The 16,591-nt window shown below is 35.7% G+C and overlaps 1 protein-coding gene across 4 annotated transcripts in view; it reads right to left on the reverse strand.

The window, feature by feature from the left end:
* Nucleotides 1-16,591, reverse strand: part of RPS6KA3 (ribosomal protein S6 kinase A3) — a 77,472-nt gene that overhangs the window by 27,693 nt on the left and 33,188 nt on the right. For all 4 annotated transcript variants that reach the window (XM_061364572.1, XM_061364571.1, XM_061364573.1 and 1 more), the window contains 7 exons: nucleotides 14,172-14,288; nucleotides 11,845-11,926; nucleotides 8,007-8,087; nucleotides 6,886-6,965; nucleotides 4,311-4,417; nucleotides 2,978-3,015; nucleotides 2,454-2,596 (listed from right to left, as the gene is read on the reverse strand). In XM_061364572.1, coding sequence (XP_061220556.1) covers nucleotides 2,454-2,596; nucleotides 2,978-3,015; nucleotides 4,311-4,417; nucleotides 6,886-6,965; nucleotides 8,007-8,087; nucleotides 11,845-11,926; nucleotides 14,172-14,288 — 648 coding nt within the window. The remainder of the gene's footprint in view (nucleotides 1-2,453; nucleotides 2,597-2,977; nucleotides 3,016-4,310; nucleotides 4,418-6,885; nucleotides 6,966-8,006; nucleotides 8,088-11,844; nucleotides 11,927-14,171; nucleotides 14,289-16,591) is intronic.

The raw sequence follows: 16,591 nt of genomic DNA on the forward strand, positions 1-16,591 counted from the left end.
TGGGCTGCAGTGTACTGCAGGGTTCTCAGATCTAAATGAGGAAGTGAAAACAATCTGGCAGCAGTCACAGCAGCCAACAGTCTGAGGCAGCAATCCCAATTTTTGGTTTAAGAATTACAAAACAATTCAGTTTAATGAATTTTCATGGCATACCTTTAAAGTCATTAAAATAATGAGAAAGAAACCATATGAACAGCTCATGAAAACTTAAATCATCCTGACCGCAAGGTATCCTCTATTCCCCTCTTTTCTGGTACCACTCAAACATTCAGCCTTATAAGCATTAAAAATATACACGGATACTCTGAGTGAACAACACGTGACTGTAGTGATGTTACACCTACATTAAGACCATTAAGTTGCACTAACAGCATTCTTTAAAACTCCTTATTAAAATAAAATTTTAGATTTCTTACTACCTTATGAAATATTCAGAGAATAACAGATGCCAACTCTTCACTACCGCCAGACACTTCTTAATCTTATATATATATATACTTGTATTTAAAATTAAAAATTTAATATAATGCCAATGTGAAAAAACCCTACTTTAACAATTCTCAAGAGAGTTGTCAGGAAGAAAAAAGACAGCCAAAACTATAAAAAAAAATTCCCCTTTTGTTTTAGGCTAGAATGATTCTCACAAATTTCACTTATAAAGAAACTTTTCCAAAGGTACATTTGCAGTGCTGCATGTTTCACTTACACTTATTTGAAACAAAGTTTCTTTAGCAAGCTTCTATTTGTCACTTTTGTTAAAAACTGAGCATACATGTTCTCCATGTGTGAGGGGACACCCCTCCCCAGCCCCGACAAATAATATATTCCAACATCAATAAGCCAATAGTACTTTAAGAATAAGCCAACACTGGCCTTCCCAAGTTATCATCTTTTATTTCAGCAGGAGAGTACCTCAACAAATACATAATACTTCTGAAAACTTTTAAATTAATGTTTTCTGATATCTGGCATTCCTTAAACAGTCATAGCTTTAAAGGACAATTTGGAATAGACTTCTCAATGATGGTTTAAACATACTTAGTGTCTAGCAGCAGGAGAAAAGAGGACAAATGATTTGTTGAGAGGTTTTGCTAATTTTCGTTTTTGTGCTGTTACTTCTGTTCATTCTAGATACTGTGTACTCATACCACACCAACAACCACTTGAATTTCCAACCAACACAGATTCTAATTAATAATGATTTAAGAGTGGATACATACAGATTGTCTATAAAAATTACGATGTAAACAAGAAATGCAAGCAACAAAAATATGTTAGAGAAAACTGTGTTGTATTCCATATACTAATTTGAGACTGTGCTTTTTATGGTTATATTTTTTATTCAAAGTAGAAGCCAGAGTGTTTAAAATGCAGTACTCCTAGACTGTGACAGCTATACCAGTCACACCTAACATCCTTCAGCAATTTTCAGTTTTAAGATACCCACTTCCTAAGCACAAAGTTACGTTTTCCAGCTTTATGAAGTAGAGGTGAACTTTGTGTTATCAACAACATATTTTTTGCAGCTACAGCAGTTACATTTTAACTGTGTTCTTACTGACAAAATGTGAACTTGTGACGGGGTATGCGTGTGTTTGTCTTAAGTGAGTTTACTTATCAGGTGCTGCTTTTACATAGTCAGTTTTCAGATCACAACAGCATTCTGGATGATTAAAAGGTGACAGGATGACTTATTTTCAGACACAGGAGTCCTCACGACAAAATGCATATGTTAGTTGTACTGTTACAGTCATATGTAGCAGAAGCAGTAAGAAACAAACATTTCCTTTACAAACACAATTATTTAATCTTTATGTCAAAAAGGCACACAAAGATTGTAAGTATTAAAAGCCATTCAGCACTCCTAAAATGTCAAACATGATCTATTTTTATTGTCCAAAACCATTTTTAATAGACACATTATTTCCCCCCTACCCTGCAACTTTACAGAAATTAACTCCTTGCAGAAACACTGTAAGCAAGTGAACAATTACATCCCATATCAGCTCAGAGCCGTTTAGATTATTTTATGTGGGAGAGCAACAGCAGTCATTATTTCATTGAGCTGCAATTACACTCGAGACTAATTAGAAAGTTATCACTCATTTTTTCCACTTGAGAATATATATAGATTTAAATTTTGGATCTAAATGTCTTCCCTGCCTTGGAAGAGGCAGCATTTTTCCTGTGTACTTTAGTGTCTAATATTCAAGCTACAACAGATGCACAGCATTTCAATGATAACAAAAATACGGCATATTGTTGGTGTTGATATGAGACCTTGCCCATGTTCTTGATCCAAACTGTTGTATTGTTATTAATTTCATATAATTTATACTTCTTTTGTAGTGAGAATTCATTGAAAGCTCACCTTAAGAGTTCAATGTTTGATTTGTTTCACCAAACCTTGCAAAGCACAGTTTTGCTACCATTTACATTTACCAGAAACCTACCATTAAAACACCAAAAGACCACCAGTCTGCACTCTGTGTATGGCCTCGTCGATTAACGACTTCTGGTGCCATATACTCCACTGTTCCACAGAAAGAGTAGGCTTTTTTTTCATGATCAATTGACTCCTTACTTAAACCAAAATCTGGAAGGAAAAGGAAAAATAATTCTTAATGTAACTTTTTTTTAATCACTCACTGTTAATTATTTCTGCCATAATGTGAAATGCAATGCTTGTATTATTTGTATATACACCCATTTACACGTAACAGGCTTAGAGAATCCTCCTTCCCTCCCCCTATTACCACAGGTCCATAACATCATATATAATTATAAAGCCAATATTTAAATATTTATGTATGTGATTTATTTCAACATATTTGCACTATTTGCTCCACAGAAAAGTTACCTACCAGTTAAAATCACTTATTTTACCATATTGGTTTACTGAAAAAAAAGAAAAGAAAATGAAAAGATTTTATGATGAACAGAAAAGCTCCAGGTGTTACAATTTCCCTTTAGTCACCTGTCAATTTGATATGTCCTTCCTCATCAAGCAGGATGCTAAAAAACAATAAAAAGAATGAAATAAAATAGTTAGAATATTTTCTGACTGTTATTTCAGACAATGCAGTGACAACATCTAGGAATAAACAGAACAGCATACTATCATTTCAAAGGGTGTTGACCACTTCAAATAACATCAAGTAATAAATATTCTCATGCTGTACCAAAGGACAGGACACACAGGCCGTATACTCAAGAGCAGGTCTTGTGCCTTCGCCTATTTCAGTCACAAAAAAGGTCACACTTTGCCAAGATGCCAACTATCATTAATCACCACTGCATATAATTGCAAGTCAAAGCATGCACAGTATTCAAGAACTGGACTCTATAACACCACCTACACAGCAGACTTAGTTCCTCCAGCTTCTTCTGTGGGGAGCTACATTTCATTCTGAGAATGAGACATGACCCAGGCACACACTGCTTGTCCATTTCCTGCTTGCAGTTGCCATGGTGGGAAACAGTTCCACAGTATAGATATAGGCTACAGTGAAAGTTACTACCATCTCATCCATAACTTGTCAGTAGTTTTAACCTTTGATCATTTGTTGTTTTTTTTTAAACCAGATACATCCAAGGCTTAAAACCAAATATTTAAAAAACAAACACCACCACCCCCCACCCCCCCCCCCCTGCTAAAGACCAAAAAAATCCAAACAAACGAAAAAAAACAACCCCAACCCAGAAACAAACACAAAAGCCCCTATATTTAAGGCTGTAGCTATTTAGTCTTCTGACAATTACTATTTCATTCTTTTCCTCTTGGAAGTAAATGTTAGCAAAATAAAGTTCTCTTGCTTTGCAATTTAATGATCTTTTTCCACTAGGCAAGCTTATTTTTTCCTCACTTGAGAGTTACTTAACAGAACACTCCCAAAGCTTAAACACCACTCTTTGTTCATTTGTAAGTGCCAACTCACGCTAAAAGTCCCCAGTTTTCTGATCTGAGTTCGAATATTTCCCTTCTTTTTAGTCAGGACTAAAGATTTTGAAATTTGTGTCTTTGACATATATTTCAGTATACTCATTACTTAAAGTAACATGGATGTACTTGGCATATCACTCAAACTAAATGCTCAAGTTCTAGTGGAAATGAAATCAGAATGGTTTGGGTGGGAAGGGACAAAATTCAACCTTTTTAATTAAAGCAGTCTGCTAGCTTCCCCCACCTCCCTCCCTGTTCAGTTTACATAATAAATTACTGAATTTTAACAGCTGCAAAGAGAAATGCATAGGTAGAAGTACAATAAAAATCAAATTAATGCACTGCAGTTGCTGCAGAGCAGTCTTACTTTTCTGGTTTTAGGTCCCGGTATATTATTCCAAGACTATGTAGATGGTCTAAAGCAAGTGCTAATTCTGCCAGGTAAAATTTAACATCATCTTCTGTGAACATCACCTGAAAAAGTAAACCAATGTATTTTACATGTAAAATCTGTAAAGCTTACACTAGTATCAACCAAGAAATGGTAACACTGGTTTTGTAGAATAGCTCTTCATAATACTTTTAACTAATTTCTATACAAACACCATGAAATTCCAATTTCTTGGTTAGAAAAAAATTGGATTTTATAATAAATATTATTTCACAGTACATTCCTGAAAAAGAACTTCTGAAGCCAATATATTATTTTTTCTGCAAAACTGAGGTTTTTTGCTTCTGATTGTTCAAGGGAGCAGATAGATGCATTGTAGCGGGGCTGAAAAATTTTGGGAAGTGTTTAAAGAAAGTGAGTAATCTCTTTACTGGATGTGACCATTTCATTTCCATACAACAAATGGACCAAAGAAGTCCAAATGCCTTAATTTCATCTACAAAATCAGAGGCACAAGAGGACCATATTCATCTTGGTTTTGAGGAGTCTGTCTCTAAGTACTATGAAAAATAAGTTACAGTGATGGCAAAGCCAGTAAGATGCAGCCTGACATGTAACTACAGAAGAGGGAAATAAAAGAGTAAAATACAGAAATAACCTACATAAGAGCACAATTAAGATCCGAAGTAGCAATGCCATTTTTCTATTGAGAAGACAAACTAATCCCTGTTTACATTCAATGAAAATGTTGTGCCAATTCTACCAACAGCTGTTCTTACGCACTGACAGGAAACATTATAATTAAACACTTCCGAGAATCTAGAAAAAGAAGGAATAAAAATCCCTCATGATACGATTCTACTGCACCTACTACTCAGTTGTTTTGTTGTTTTTTTTTTTTCCCCCTTTTTTTTAATTTGGAATTTAAGACTAATATCTTTAGATACAGCATATGGACCTGGAAAAAAAAATGGTAATGGGGAGAGCAGATGAACATTACATTAAGCAATACAGAAAGTAGAATATATTTTCTCCTTAGTAGTTTAAAGGCAGAAAGCAGTATCAAAGCTTGTATAAAAGGTTGCTGCTGATGTTACTTTTTCAAAACAGCCAATATTTAAGTACAGACACATTCAAGAAGCAAAATCTCTGTAAGATACATTTAAAAGCTCAAATAATGAAAGATCCCATGAGGATGATAATACATACCCACATAGTATGGGTGTTCTTTGTAAACATTGCATGGAATTAATCTCTCCTAACCTTAAACATCTGCATTGTATATGTCTAGCTCTGAATTAACCACTTTTCCCTTTGCAGTCAATAGGGAAAAAGCAGGAAATTTAGGCTGCAGTTCATCTAATCTATTTTAAAAATCACATGAATTAATATGAAGATGACATTAATGGCATCCAACTCATATTTCACTCCCTCAGCTATAAACAATTTGCTTAGTTTCAGGTACCTATACTGAATATTTCTTATCTAGCCATATGAGAAATCTACCAAATTTGAGTGCTTCAAGACAAAAAAAGTCACCAGCAGGACAGTGATATACATTAATTCTTGGGATTCATGAAAGAATTATGGATTTTAAGGAGGAAAAAAAAAAAGTATCTTAGTTTTAGAGTACCAATAAATTTCTACTTTATCCATGGCAAAACAAACTAGAAAAAGCAGCCTGAAACAGATGGCTACACTGAGTTAAACGTAATTTATGTGGTCAGCAGAAATATGATGATATATCTATACACAAAATGCACTGCATTCTACTCTCAATAACCACACAGCTTTGTAGTGGTGACCCAACTGTCCTAGATACTCTGTAGCAAGGGAAAATGGAAGGCAACTACAATTACAAGTTCTGGCTTCCAGATAGATACATTTGTATCTCTATTCTAGCATATATTTGCTGGAAGTTTTTGTACGAGTGATGGGGAAAAAAAAATCCAAACAAAAAACCTGATCTGTGAAATGTCAGCATTTATTTTAGAAGTTATAATAAAATAAATGTATTTAAACTTTTTGAAGTTGTTATTTGACACATTTATAGAGATATCAGCATGATAGAGGCACAGTGCTCATGTTCGGAAAATTACTAAAGTAAGTGGAATAAAATTCTTGCTTTTTAATATTTATAAATAATGCAATTTTATGTTCATATGCAAATCATGGAAAAATATCTGGCACTACATTCTGGATATTAAAACCAGTCATAAATCTGTTAATTTGAATACAAGTACTTTGTATAAATCCATGCTCCTTATGAGACTCGTCTTTTGACAGGGTGGCAGTAGGAGAAGAAACTTTTGCAAGGTGTAAAAAGCAGCACAGAAAGAGTGCTTGCCTAATCCATTTTTCAGAAACAATGTAAATTACCAACAGCATTTTCATTGAGTGACTACTTCATGCAAAGAAACCCTAGCTGGTTAAAAGAAGATACCAAAATTTCATTCAACAAAAACTGAATTTTAAAAGTAAACTGTCCTAACACAGGCAATTTACAGTCAAATTTTATCCACAGGCAATTTTTAAATTAAAAAAAGCTTACCTCTTTGGATAAACGTGTAAACAAGTCTCCTCCCCTGAGAAAATCCAAAATAAGATATAGCTTCCCTTCTGTTTGAAAAGCTGAAAAGATCAATTAAAAAAAATTAACCATATTCTGATTTTACCCATGAGCAGAAGAATAACCTAACAAATGATTCACGCCTATTTTCATTGTAAAGATTAATTACTCTTCTTTTTCCTTTGTGGAAATAATTGTTTAAATGAATAACTGTTCCTCTATCATAGACCAAATAACCCCCACACCTAGTGAAAGCAAAGCAAGTCACCAGTGGAATTTGTAAAAAAATAAGCTATACTTAAGTTAGTCATCGTTTCGTTCCAGATTTTGGAAGTAAAATTCCTAGATTTAAAAGGGCAAGATAGTAACTGATGAACATACTCAACAGCCTCTAGAAACTCAGCTTAACAGGGAGATCTAGTCTAGTGTGCAAAAGAGTGGCAATAGAAAAGTCACATTATTTAAGCCACATGAGAGTGACAGAGAGCTGAGGTTTGAACTGCAGGAAAAATTGGATCCTAGAAGAAAAATATAAACTGAAGCTGCTCCCCACAACCAAAACCCAACGGAACTGTTCTCTTTTTTCAGTTTACTTTCTGCATGACACGTTAAGAGTACTGATCCCCTCCCCAACAACCCACATCACCCTTCCACCCCCCACCTCCTCCCTCCCCACCAGCCCCCTGAAAAAATTATACAGCTGCCCATGCTACTAAAAGGCATATTCCCACCAATTTTGATGCAACTGAAAAAAATGCCATTGTGTTTTTCCTATAGAGTAAATAAAATAAGAAATACTTAAAAGTGAGTGACATATACAAAAGATTAAGAGGTTCTGGAAAAGAATGGCTAGGCATAAACAGATAACTGCTTTTTAATAACAGTAAGGACTACAGACAGTCTTATTAATATTTAACACTGTGTATCAAGTCAGCCATGGACTTACTTTACATGAGAATTATTACACAGGGAATCTTTGCACAATCAGGATTTAGATAGCACACTAGTTTTCTATGATTCTCTGAACCACAAAGCAAGTATCAGGTACTATCTTGACAAGCACCCATTTTTACAATATAAAAATGAGTTTTTTTGCAACTCACCATAGTGTAACTTGACAATAAAAGGATGGTTAACTTCTACTAGGATATCACGTTCCATTTTTGTCCGAACCCGATCTCGAACTACAACATGAGCAAGGTATAAGAAAAACAAATAAATTACATTATGAATCAGTATGTTCCCTGATGTACTTCATATTGTAGCCCACTGTACCCATCACATTGTATTACAACTGTCTTTAGGCCACTACATGCAGAAAACATTTAAGAGAGAATGTATTTCACAGTGCAGAGTTGTTTTTTTGGTTTTTTTTTTTTTTTTCTTTTAAACCTCTTCATGCATTTCAATTTGCTTTAGTTTGTTATGGGGAAAATTCGACACTGGGTAAATAGACTTAACAAAGCACATGAGAAAACATAACCATCTTTCAGTCTGCCCTACATTTAGTTAACATTTTAAACAGTAGAGCAAAACTGCCAGAGCTATGTACAGAAAACTTAGCTAGTTTCTCAACTGCTTAAAAGTGGAAACAGTAAAAATTACAGCAAAACAACCTTACAACACAAACACAACCCTACCGTCATAAAAATACTGGTTTATATCAGTTTAACTTATTCAATTGCTTTAGCTCATTCAAACAACTTGTACTATTAAGATCTTTAGTATTTTCACAATCTGGTAAAGATTTTTCTTTTTTATTTCTTTTATTATGAGCTTACAATAAAAAGAGTATCCATTGAAGGTGGTGTGTATTTCAAACAATCTTTCTGATTTTAGAAAGATGTACTGAGAGCAAACACATGCATGGAGAACTACATTAGACATCAGAAGCGGTCTACTCAAGCTGCGTGTGCTGTCCCACCATGATGGCTCAGAATGGGACATGTATGCTATGCAACTACAGATTAAACTAAATGAGCACCATGTGCATATGCAGCTGGCAATCCATAAACACAGGCAGGTTGATCAGCTAAGCATGGCACCTGCTTCAGCTGTTCTAAGCAACTCCCCCTGCCACACATGAGTGCCTGGTTCCCATCTGAGGTTCCAAATCAGCCAGAATGCAGATAAAATTCACAACTCTCACAAATGACAGCTAGTGAAGTTTGCTACAGTGGTTTAAGATATTGCATTTCTCTTTCCTTCCCTTAATCTACATTTTGTTACTGCCCCTTTCCCAAATGTTACAACTTCCTGAGGGAAGCACCATAGAGAAATTAAATAGTCAAAAGTTAGAGTTGCTGGCATTCCTTGTGAAGTTAACAAGCCATTAGAAACTTGGTTATCTTTTCCTAGAAGCAGGCACTTACAAAACTACAGGTATTTGTGAAAAATCATATAGATATATTTTCATGAACGAACCTATCAAATTCCCATCTCCCTGCAAAAGAGATTCCTAAAAACGGAAGCACAAAAATAAGTGCTCACCGAACACAGAGCAAGCATCACGTTTGGATTTTGACCTTTAAACCTAAAGTCATGAAAATGTCACAAGACAGTTGTGCAATTCCACTGTTCTAAGGGTTCATCTCAATTACAAAATTGAAATTTCAGAATATTCTTTTCTTAGGCAGATTCAGTTTAGAAAAAACAGTCAAAATACTTTTAAGTATAGCTATGCAACAGTTACATGGATAACAAACCTGATTTCTGAGAAGAGAGAAAGTCTAGATTTATAAAATCTCAACCAAGAAAAAAAGTATAAGGAACTGAACTCATTTCAGATATCGGTATTAACCATTATTTGACTTAAAATCTGACTTTTGCTGATTATAGTTTCCATATGTGTACTCTGGAATTACTGACTTTTCTTACTAGATTCGATGATAGACTGTCTAGCAGTGATTTGGCCCTGTTTCTCTCCGCATCATAAAGGGGCACTGAAAGACGACACCTTCAGAGTGTATTAATAAACTAGTCTCTGAACTAAAAGTTGTATGCTGTATGTGTATATACTTGGATTTGCTCTAAAAATCAAAAGGTTGGACTGTGTAGTTAGATCACAGTGTTCTGGCTAATATAGTTGCATTCCTATGAAAATATTCTCTCTAAATTTGATTTGTGAATCATCCACACCACCTACAATTAAGAAGCAGGTTTAAAGGGCATTTTAATCTTTAATTTTAGAACACAATACTTTATGAAATAGATTTGGAAGAGCTAAAGAACCTCAGACGAATGAAGTTATACAGCATATTATTTAAAACTACAACCTTAGATCTCAAAATATGTTGCAATTATGGAAAAAGAATTAGTTTAAATTAATTTCATATTAAGATTTCAGCAACAACCTTTATTTGTTTGCAACTTCACTCTTCCCAAAACATGAACTGCAACCAGAAAATACTCAAAAGCATCTGAAAATCCAAAGTGTTGAAAAGTGTGGCATCTTGCCGCTACCATCACCTTTCCACCCAAGCCTTTTGCATCCTTGAACTCTAAGTGCCTCAAAGAGCCTCATTTTCCAACTAAAAGTCAAGATTTAGATCTTAATATTTATCAGTCTCTGCCATCTGTAGGCAAAACTAGATCCAAAGCTTGGGCTAATTTTTGCATGCAACGTTAAAACACAATCAAAAGGTGATGTAGAGAAGCCCTCAAACGTCTTGAAAAAGCAACTGCTGAGTGACCTTTGACTCCAGTCTCAAGCTATTAACTGACTGGAGAATGAAAAGCTGCTGAGGATATCAAAGTACCTTAAATGAGTGGAAATCAATTTCAGAAAAATAGGAAGTAAATAATGAGAATAACACGTGCCACAAAACACAGAGGAATCAAGATATAGGAAACTGTTTTGGAACTGTTTTACTTCCCTTTGTAATAGTTTTAAGCAAAAGCCATACATAATGAAATTTGTGAGACATGTTCTGCACTAGCTCTTAAGCAGAAAAACTTCAGGTGAACATTTTAGCAGAAGTTCACAATTCCATGTGAGTTTTGTTCCCTCCATTATTCCATGAATACTTCCAGATGAAAGCATGCATTAAAATTGCAAATCAGTATCATAATCAACAACATAGATGAAGTACTGTAAATTGTTGGAACTATCCCCTAATTACTACTGCAATTTCAGCGCAGGCAAGAGTTGAAGAGCTACAAATAGACAGAAGCATTAAAAAAATCTTATAAAGCAACAAATACACATCCTGGTTAAGGAGTTAGTGTGAAAGATCACTTCCATTTAATCTACAGTAAAAAGAAAAAAAATTGTTTTCCTTCCCCTGATAGAATTCTCCAAGACAGAATTGTGATTGTTCAGGTTTAAACTTATTTTGTTACACATACCATTCAAGACTAAACCACACAAGAAAACAAAACAATTTGCAACTCATTTCTGACCAAGTAACTTAGATGATCAACTTTAGATTTTATCAGATACAGCCTACATCCAGAAACAGTGCCAAAAGTACTGGATATTCCTATTTTACAGAAACACTTAAACTCCCGCACTTAGAACTTTTAGAATAAAACAGATGATATAATGCACTTTTAAATATCATGAGCTAAATATAAACTGAGCAAAAGGCATTAACTGTATCTTTGGTGATACGCAGCAAATAAAAAAAGGAAGGATATTAAGTTTCAAATAACAGCTCAGGGGCAAGCTAGCTGGCAGATGTAACACAGCTACTCTATTAAACCACCACCACCTAATGAATTTAGCATGGAAAGGAACCTACTTTCCCCTGTAACTATCAATACAGTACTGCTGTATTGTAAACCCTGAAGGATTAAGTAAACAAAGCAGTGTATCCTGCTATTTGGTCTTTGGTAAAAGAAAGTTCTGAGACAAAATCTGTAGAACAGCATGTGTGTAAAGATGTTTTTGTATAATATCCCAGATTTTTTGTTCTTGTTTTTCTCTCTAACAGTGCTTACCTTTCAAGGTGGCCTTTTTCAACACCTTCATTGCATAAAGCTGTCTAGCATCTGATCCTGAGATTTTTTTTACAAGAAAGACCTGTATTGAAAATTAAAAAGAATTCTTAAAAGAAAATAAAGGTATGTCAGATCAATATACTTTGCTGTGAAATTCAAGTAGTCAGTATTATTTCAATGAAACTCAAGCTGACAGATTTAGATTCTGCAAAGTCAAACAAAAATTTCCTTGCAATTTTTCCTACTATTCCTTCATTTCATAATATAAAAGGTTATTTAAAGACAGTCTGCCAAATTAATTTTGGTTTAACTTAATTGATTTCAGTGAGTAAAAGAAAGGATGAATTGAGATTCTCTCAGAACTTGAAAGAAATCTGAAACACAATTCAGCCTTTAAATATTAATATCTAAATAGTTTTGTCTTACTAAAATTCATAAGACAGCATAGCAAATGTGCTACTAAAAAAATTGTCATATATGAAGATAAATGTGTGTACAAAACTTGATCCAGAAAACTGTATAAATCAATGCATAACAAAGTAATTAAAAAGAACCCCAAACATGTAAGATTATAAGAACCAACCTCTTGCATCGCAAAAAACGTTTTTTTTTATGACATATTTAGGATGAGTTTGCACATACCAATAAAGAGCAACCAGCCCCAATTTAAGTGTGTCTCATTTCCTTCTTCAGTGCAGTGCGATTTCTTGAGCGGGATTGTTTTTAATATCCTTAATAAAAAATTAATTCTAGCAGAGCCAGTTTTTAGATTTCGAAGTGAAGAATAAAAAAAATAAACCTGCCACAGGTTTTCTGGTTATTTATGTAAAAGCATAGAGGCATGTTGTGGTATATGAAAATGTTAAACAAGTTATATGAAATTAGATTTATGTCTGGTTTTATATATAGTTCTCACTTATGTTAATATCCCTTTGCATTATCAAGAGATTACAAAAACATCATCAAGAGACCTTGAAAAGCATGCAGAATTAATTTTTTTAGACTGAATGGAAAGCAGTGACATCTTCGCAAATTGTTAGAAAAAAGGGATTATGTGTTTTATAATATTATGCCTTTTTTGCATAAAGGTTTAAACAATCGAGGACAAAACTGGCATCTTTTGCAATACTTTCAGTCAGCTAAACAGTTATTTTTCTCCTATGCACACCTCCCCTTATAGCACTGAATTTAGTCATATCAACAAAATAAAAGGGATTGCTGAAATTATGTATTAGCTTACATTTCTTTTCCCCTGAATGATTTACTTTTCCTGACCTGAAGATTTCCAAGTAAAAACTTGGTTATGATTCTGGATGAAATCAAACAACATAAGAAACCACCTTTGGAATCAGGTTTCTCAGTGAATTCTTACCAGTTCGAGTGCAAAATTTTACAGTTTCTAGACTTACAAATTTCCAGGCTGAACTTGAACTGCTACTGCAATAACATGACTAACAGCAAGTTTCTACTACCAGATGAGAATTGGACCAATTAGTCTCATTTTCTCCCATATCCAAAATGGATCTGGCATTATATGCCAGAGCTTGCACATCACATTCAGAATTACATTTAAGGCTGAAAATGGATATAAAGGCTCTGTTGTCTTACTCTGCATATTGCATTCTGTTTCAATGATCTATCTTGCCACATGTTCGCTTCAGAGTTGGGTTTGGACAAGTGAAAATACGACATACAGCTACTGAGATCTCAGTGTGGACATGTGGACAGTACTCACTACAGGCTAGAAACACCAAGTCTTTAACTGATCTTCAAATAAATATCAAAGTACACTCTGCCTTAACCAAATTATGCAGATAATGCCTACCATGAACATGACTAGGGCATATCATGTTTAATTCATTAGCCATTATTGCCTAAAATATGCTCTTTATAATTCCAAACTGCCACAAAAATAAATTCTGCCTATAGCTTCTGTACTGGTGATGACCTACCATTAGCAAGCTAGCAAATTAGAATACTTCTTAAAAAAAAAACCTTTTAACCCTCACCTCCCTCTCAAACATAAAAGAAGAGTAGTTACAGAAAAACGACATTCCATTTTAACAGTGAATACCCAATTATTTCATATCAAGCCAATTTTTCTATGGAACTTCAAGATCTACATATTACACAAACTAGAAAAAAAAATACTGCTTTATAAAAAGATCTGACACAAGTACAGTGGTTACTTAGCACTAATTTAGAAAGCATTTTTCACTTCCAAAACTGCCTTAATGCAAAATTGTGGCTGTTCTAAATATTTCACTCCTAACATTATTCAATGCTGTATTCCTGAAAACTGGCTCCACAAAAGTTCAGTTACCAACCTTTCCAAAGGATCCTTGTCCTAGTACTTTCAGAAGTTCAAACTGTGAAGGGTCTGCTTTCTCATGTCCTTCCTTTACATGGTGAGTTATTGCAATTTCTTTGATATTTCCTTCTTCCTGACAGAGGAAAAGAATGGAATGAATGATACTAGTGGTGTATCTTCCTAAAACACTTATAAGTTCCCAGTATGTGGAAAAAACCAGTAACCCTGAATCCAACCAACTACATGCTCTCAAACGTAGATATAAAACACTGAGCAATGCTATTTGCATAATTAACACACACACACAAAACAATTATATCTGTCACAAAAGGCAATATTAGTTCACTAACAATGTGGATTAAACTTTTAGGGCTGTATGAGAATCCAGACGTAACAGAGCGGACAATGCAAGCTGGCAATGCCAAAGCTTTTTGTGCTTAGGCACATATTGTTTGGTTTATAATCTCCATTCCAGATTCACAACCCGTTAATGGAAAACAATCTTCTTAAGAATTTAGTCCTCTTAAATCACACATAAAATGCACAAAATGGACCTAGGTTGGCAAAGCCCTCCTTTTTTTACACTTGAATGAGCACCACTATGCTGCAGTGATGCCAGTGCTCACTTCTATATGTCAGTGTAAGACTCAAGACATCTCCATGCAATGCAGCACACCCTCTACCCCCATTTCAGCAGCACCAAACTCTTCACCTGCCACTGAAAAAAAATTCACATTTGCTCTCTTACTGAAGAGAGACTATTCTATAAAAGCTTCCAGTATTCAGCATTTCCCCTTCTGAAAGAAACTGGTCACCAGAAAGCTTTAATGCACAGTGGATCTTCTAGTCTTTTTTATGTTCTGCACTTAAGTCAGCATTGTCTGCACAGAACTTAAAAAACCCCTGAAAAGCAATGCTTCCTGCCACACAAGGAAAGAATTTCAGAACTTATAGGCAACTGTTCAGAAGTGAAAACCTGTATTTTTATCAATGCCATATGAAGAACTATCTAGGTATTACATGCAATCCAACCCGAGGAACACTAAGTTAACTTCGATAATGCAAACATACTAACTTCACCTTTTTGTGCATTCTCCTTCTATTCCTTCTATGGTGATAGCAGATAAAATAAATCTGAAAACACTTTTCCTCTATTTAATCTCAGATCTGTTCCACAGAATTGACTAGCTGAGGTTGAAAGAGACCTCTGGAAGTCATCTGGCCTAACCCCACTGCTCAAGCACAGCCACCTAGACCAGGACCTTGTCCAAGCAGCTTCTGAGTATCTCCAAGGATGGTGACTCCACAACATCCCTGGGCAACCTGTGCTAGGGCTCAGTCACCTTCACAGTGAAAAAATGTTTCCTGATGTTCAGGGGGAACCTCCTACCTTTCAGTTTGTGCCCACTGTCTCTGATCCCGTCACTAGGCATTGCTGAAAAGAGCCTGGCTCTATTCTCTTTGCACCTTCCCTTCAGGCTGGTCAATTATGATTTCACCTTTGTGAATCCAAACTGACTAACCGCAGTTACTTTTTTGTCCACGGAAATGGTTTCTAAGATTAGTTGTTCTATCACTATCCCAGGGATGAAAGTACGCCTGACCATTCTGTAGCTCCCTGGCTCCTCCTCCTCGTCTGTCTTTAAAGACAGGAGTGATATTTGCCTTCCTTCAGTCCTCAGGCACCTCTCCCAGCCACTGTGATCATTGGAATATAATCAAGAGTGGCCTCACAGTGACATCTGCCAGGTCCCTCAGCACTCATGTATGCATCCCATCAGGACCAATGGACTCTGATGAGAAAATTAACATGAGCTGGCTTCAGTGTGAGCTCGCAGCCCAGAAAGCCAACCATATCCTGGGCTGCATCAAGAGCAGTGTGACCAGCAGGTCAAAGGAGGTGATCCTCCCTTTTACTCTGCTCTCGTGAGACCTCACCTGGAGTATTGTGTACAGTTCCGGTGTCCTCAACATAAAAGGGAAATGGAACTGTTGGAACAAGTCCAGGAGAGGGCCATGAGGATGATCAGGGGACTGGAGCACCTTCCATATGAAGACAGGCTGAGAAAGTTGGGGCTGTTCAGCCTGGAGAAGGCTGCGTGAAGACCTCATAGCAGCCTTCCAGTATCTGAAGGGGGCCTACAAGGATGCTGGAGAGGGACTCTTCATCAGGGACTATAGCAATAGGACAAGGGGCAATGGGTTTAAACTTCAACAGGGAAAATTCAGGTTAGATATAAGGAAGAAGTTCTTTCCTGTTAGGGTGGTGAAGCACTGGAATGAGCTGCCCAGCGAAGCTGTGAATGCTCCATCGCTCACGGTGTTCAAGGCCAGGTTGGACAGAGCCTTGGGTGGCATGGTTTAGTGGGAGGTGTCCCTGCCCATGGCAGGGGGTTTGGAACTTGATGATCTTAAGGTCCTTTCCAACCCTAACTA

This window comes from Neopsephotus bourkii, unplaced genomic scaffold (genome assembly GCF_033783945.1).
Source record: "Neopsephotus bourkii isolate Nb327-2 ecotype Australia unplaced genomic scaffold, CSIRO-AGI_Nbou_v1 NB_1234, whole genome shotgun sequence".
NCBI classification, from domain to species: Eukaryota; Metazoa; Chordata; class Aves; order Psittaciformes; family Psittacidae; genus Neopsephotus; species Neopsephotus bourkii.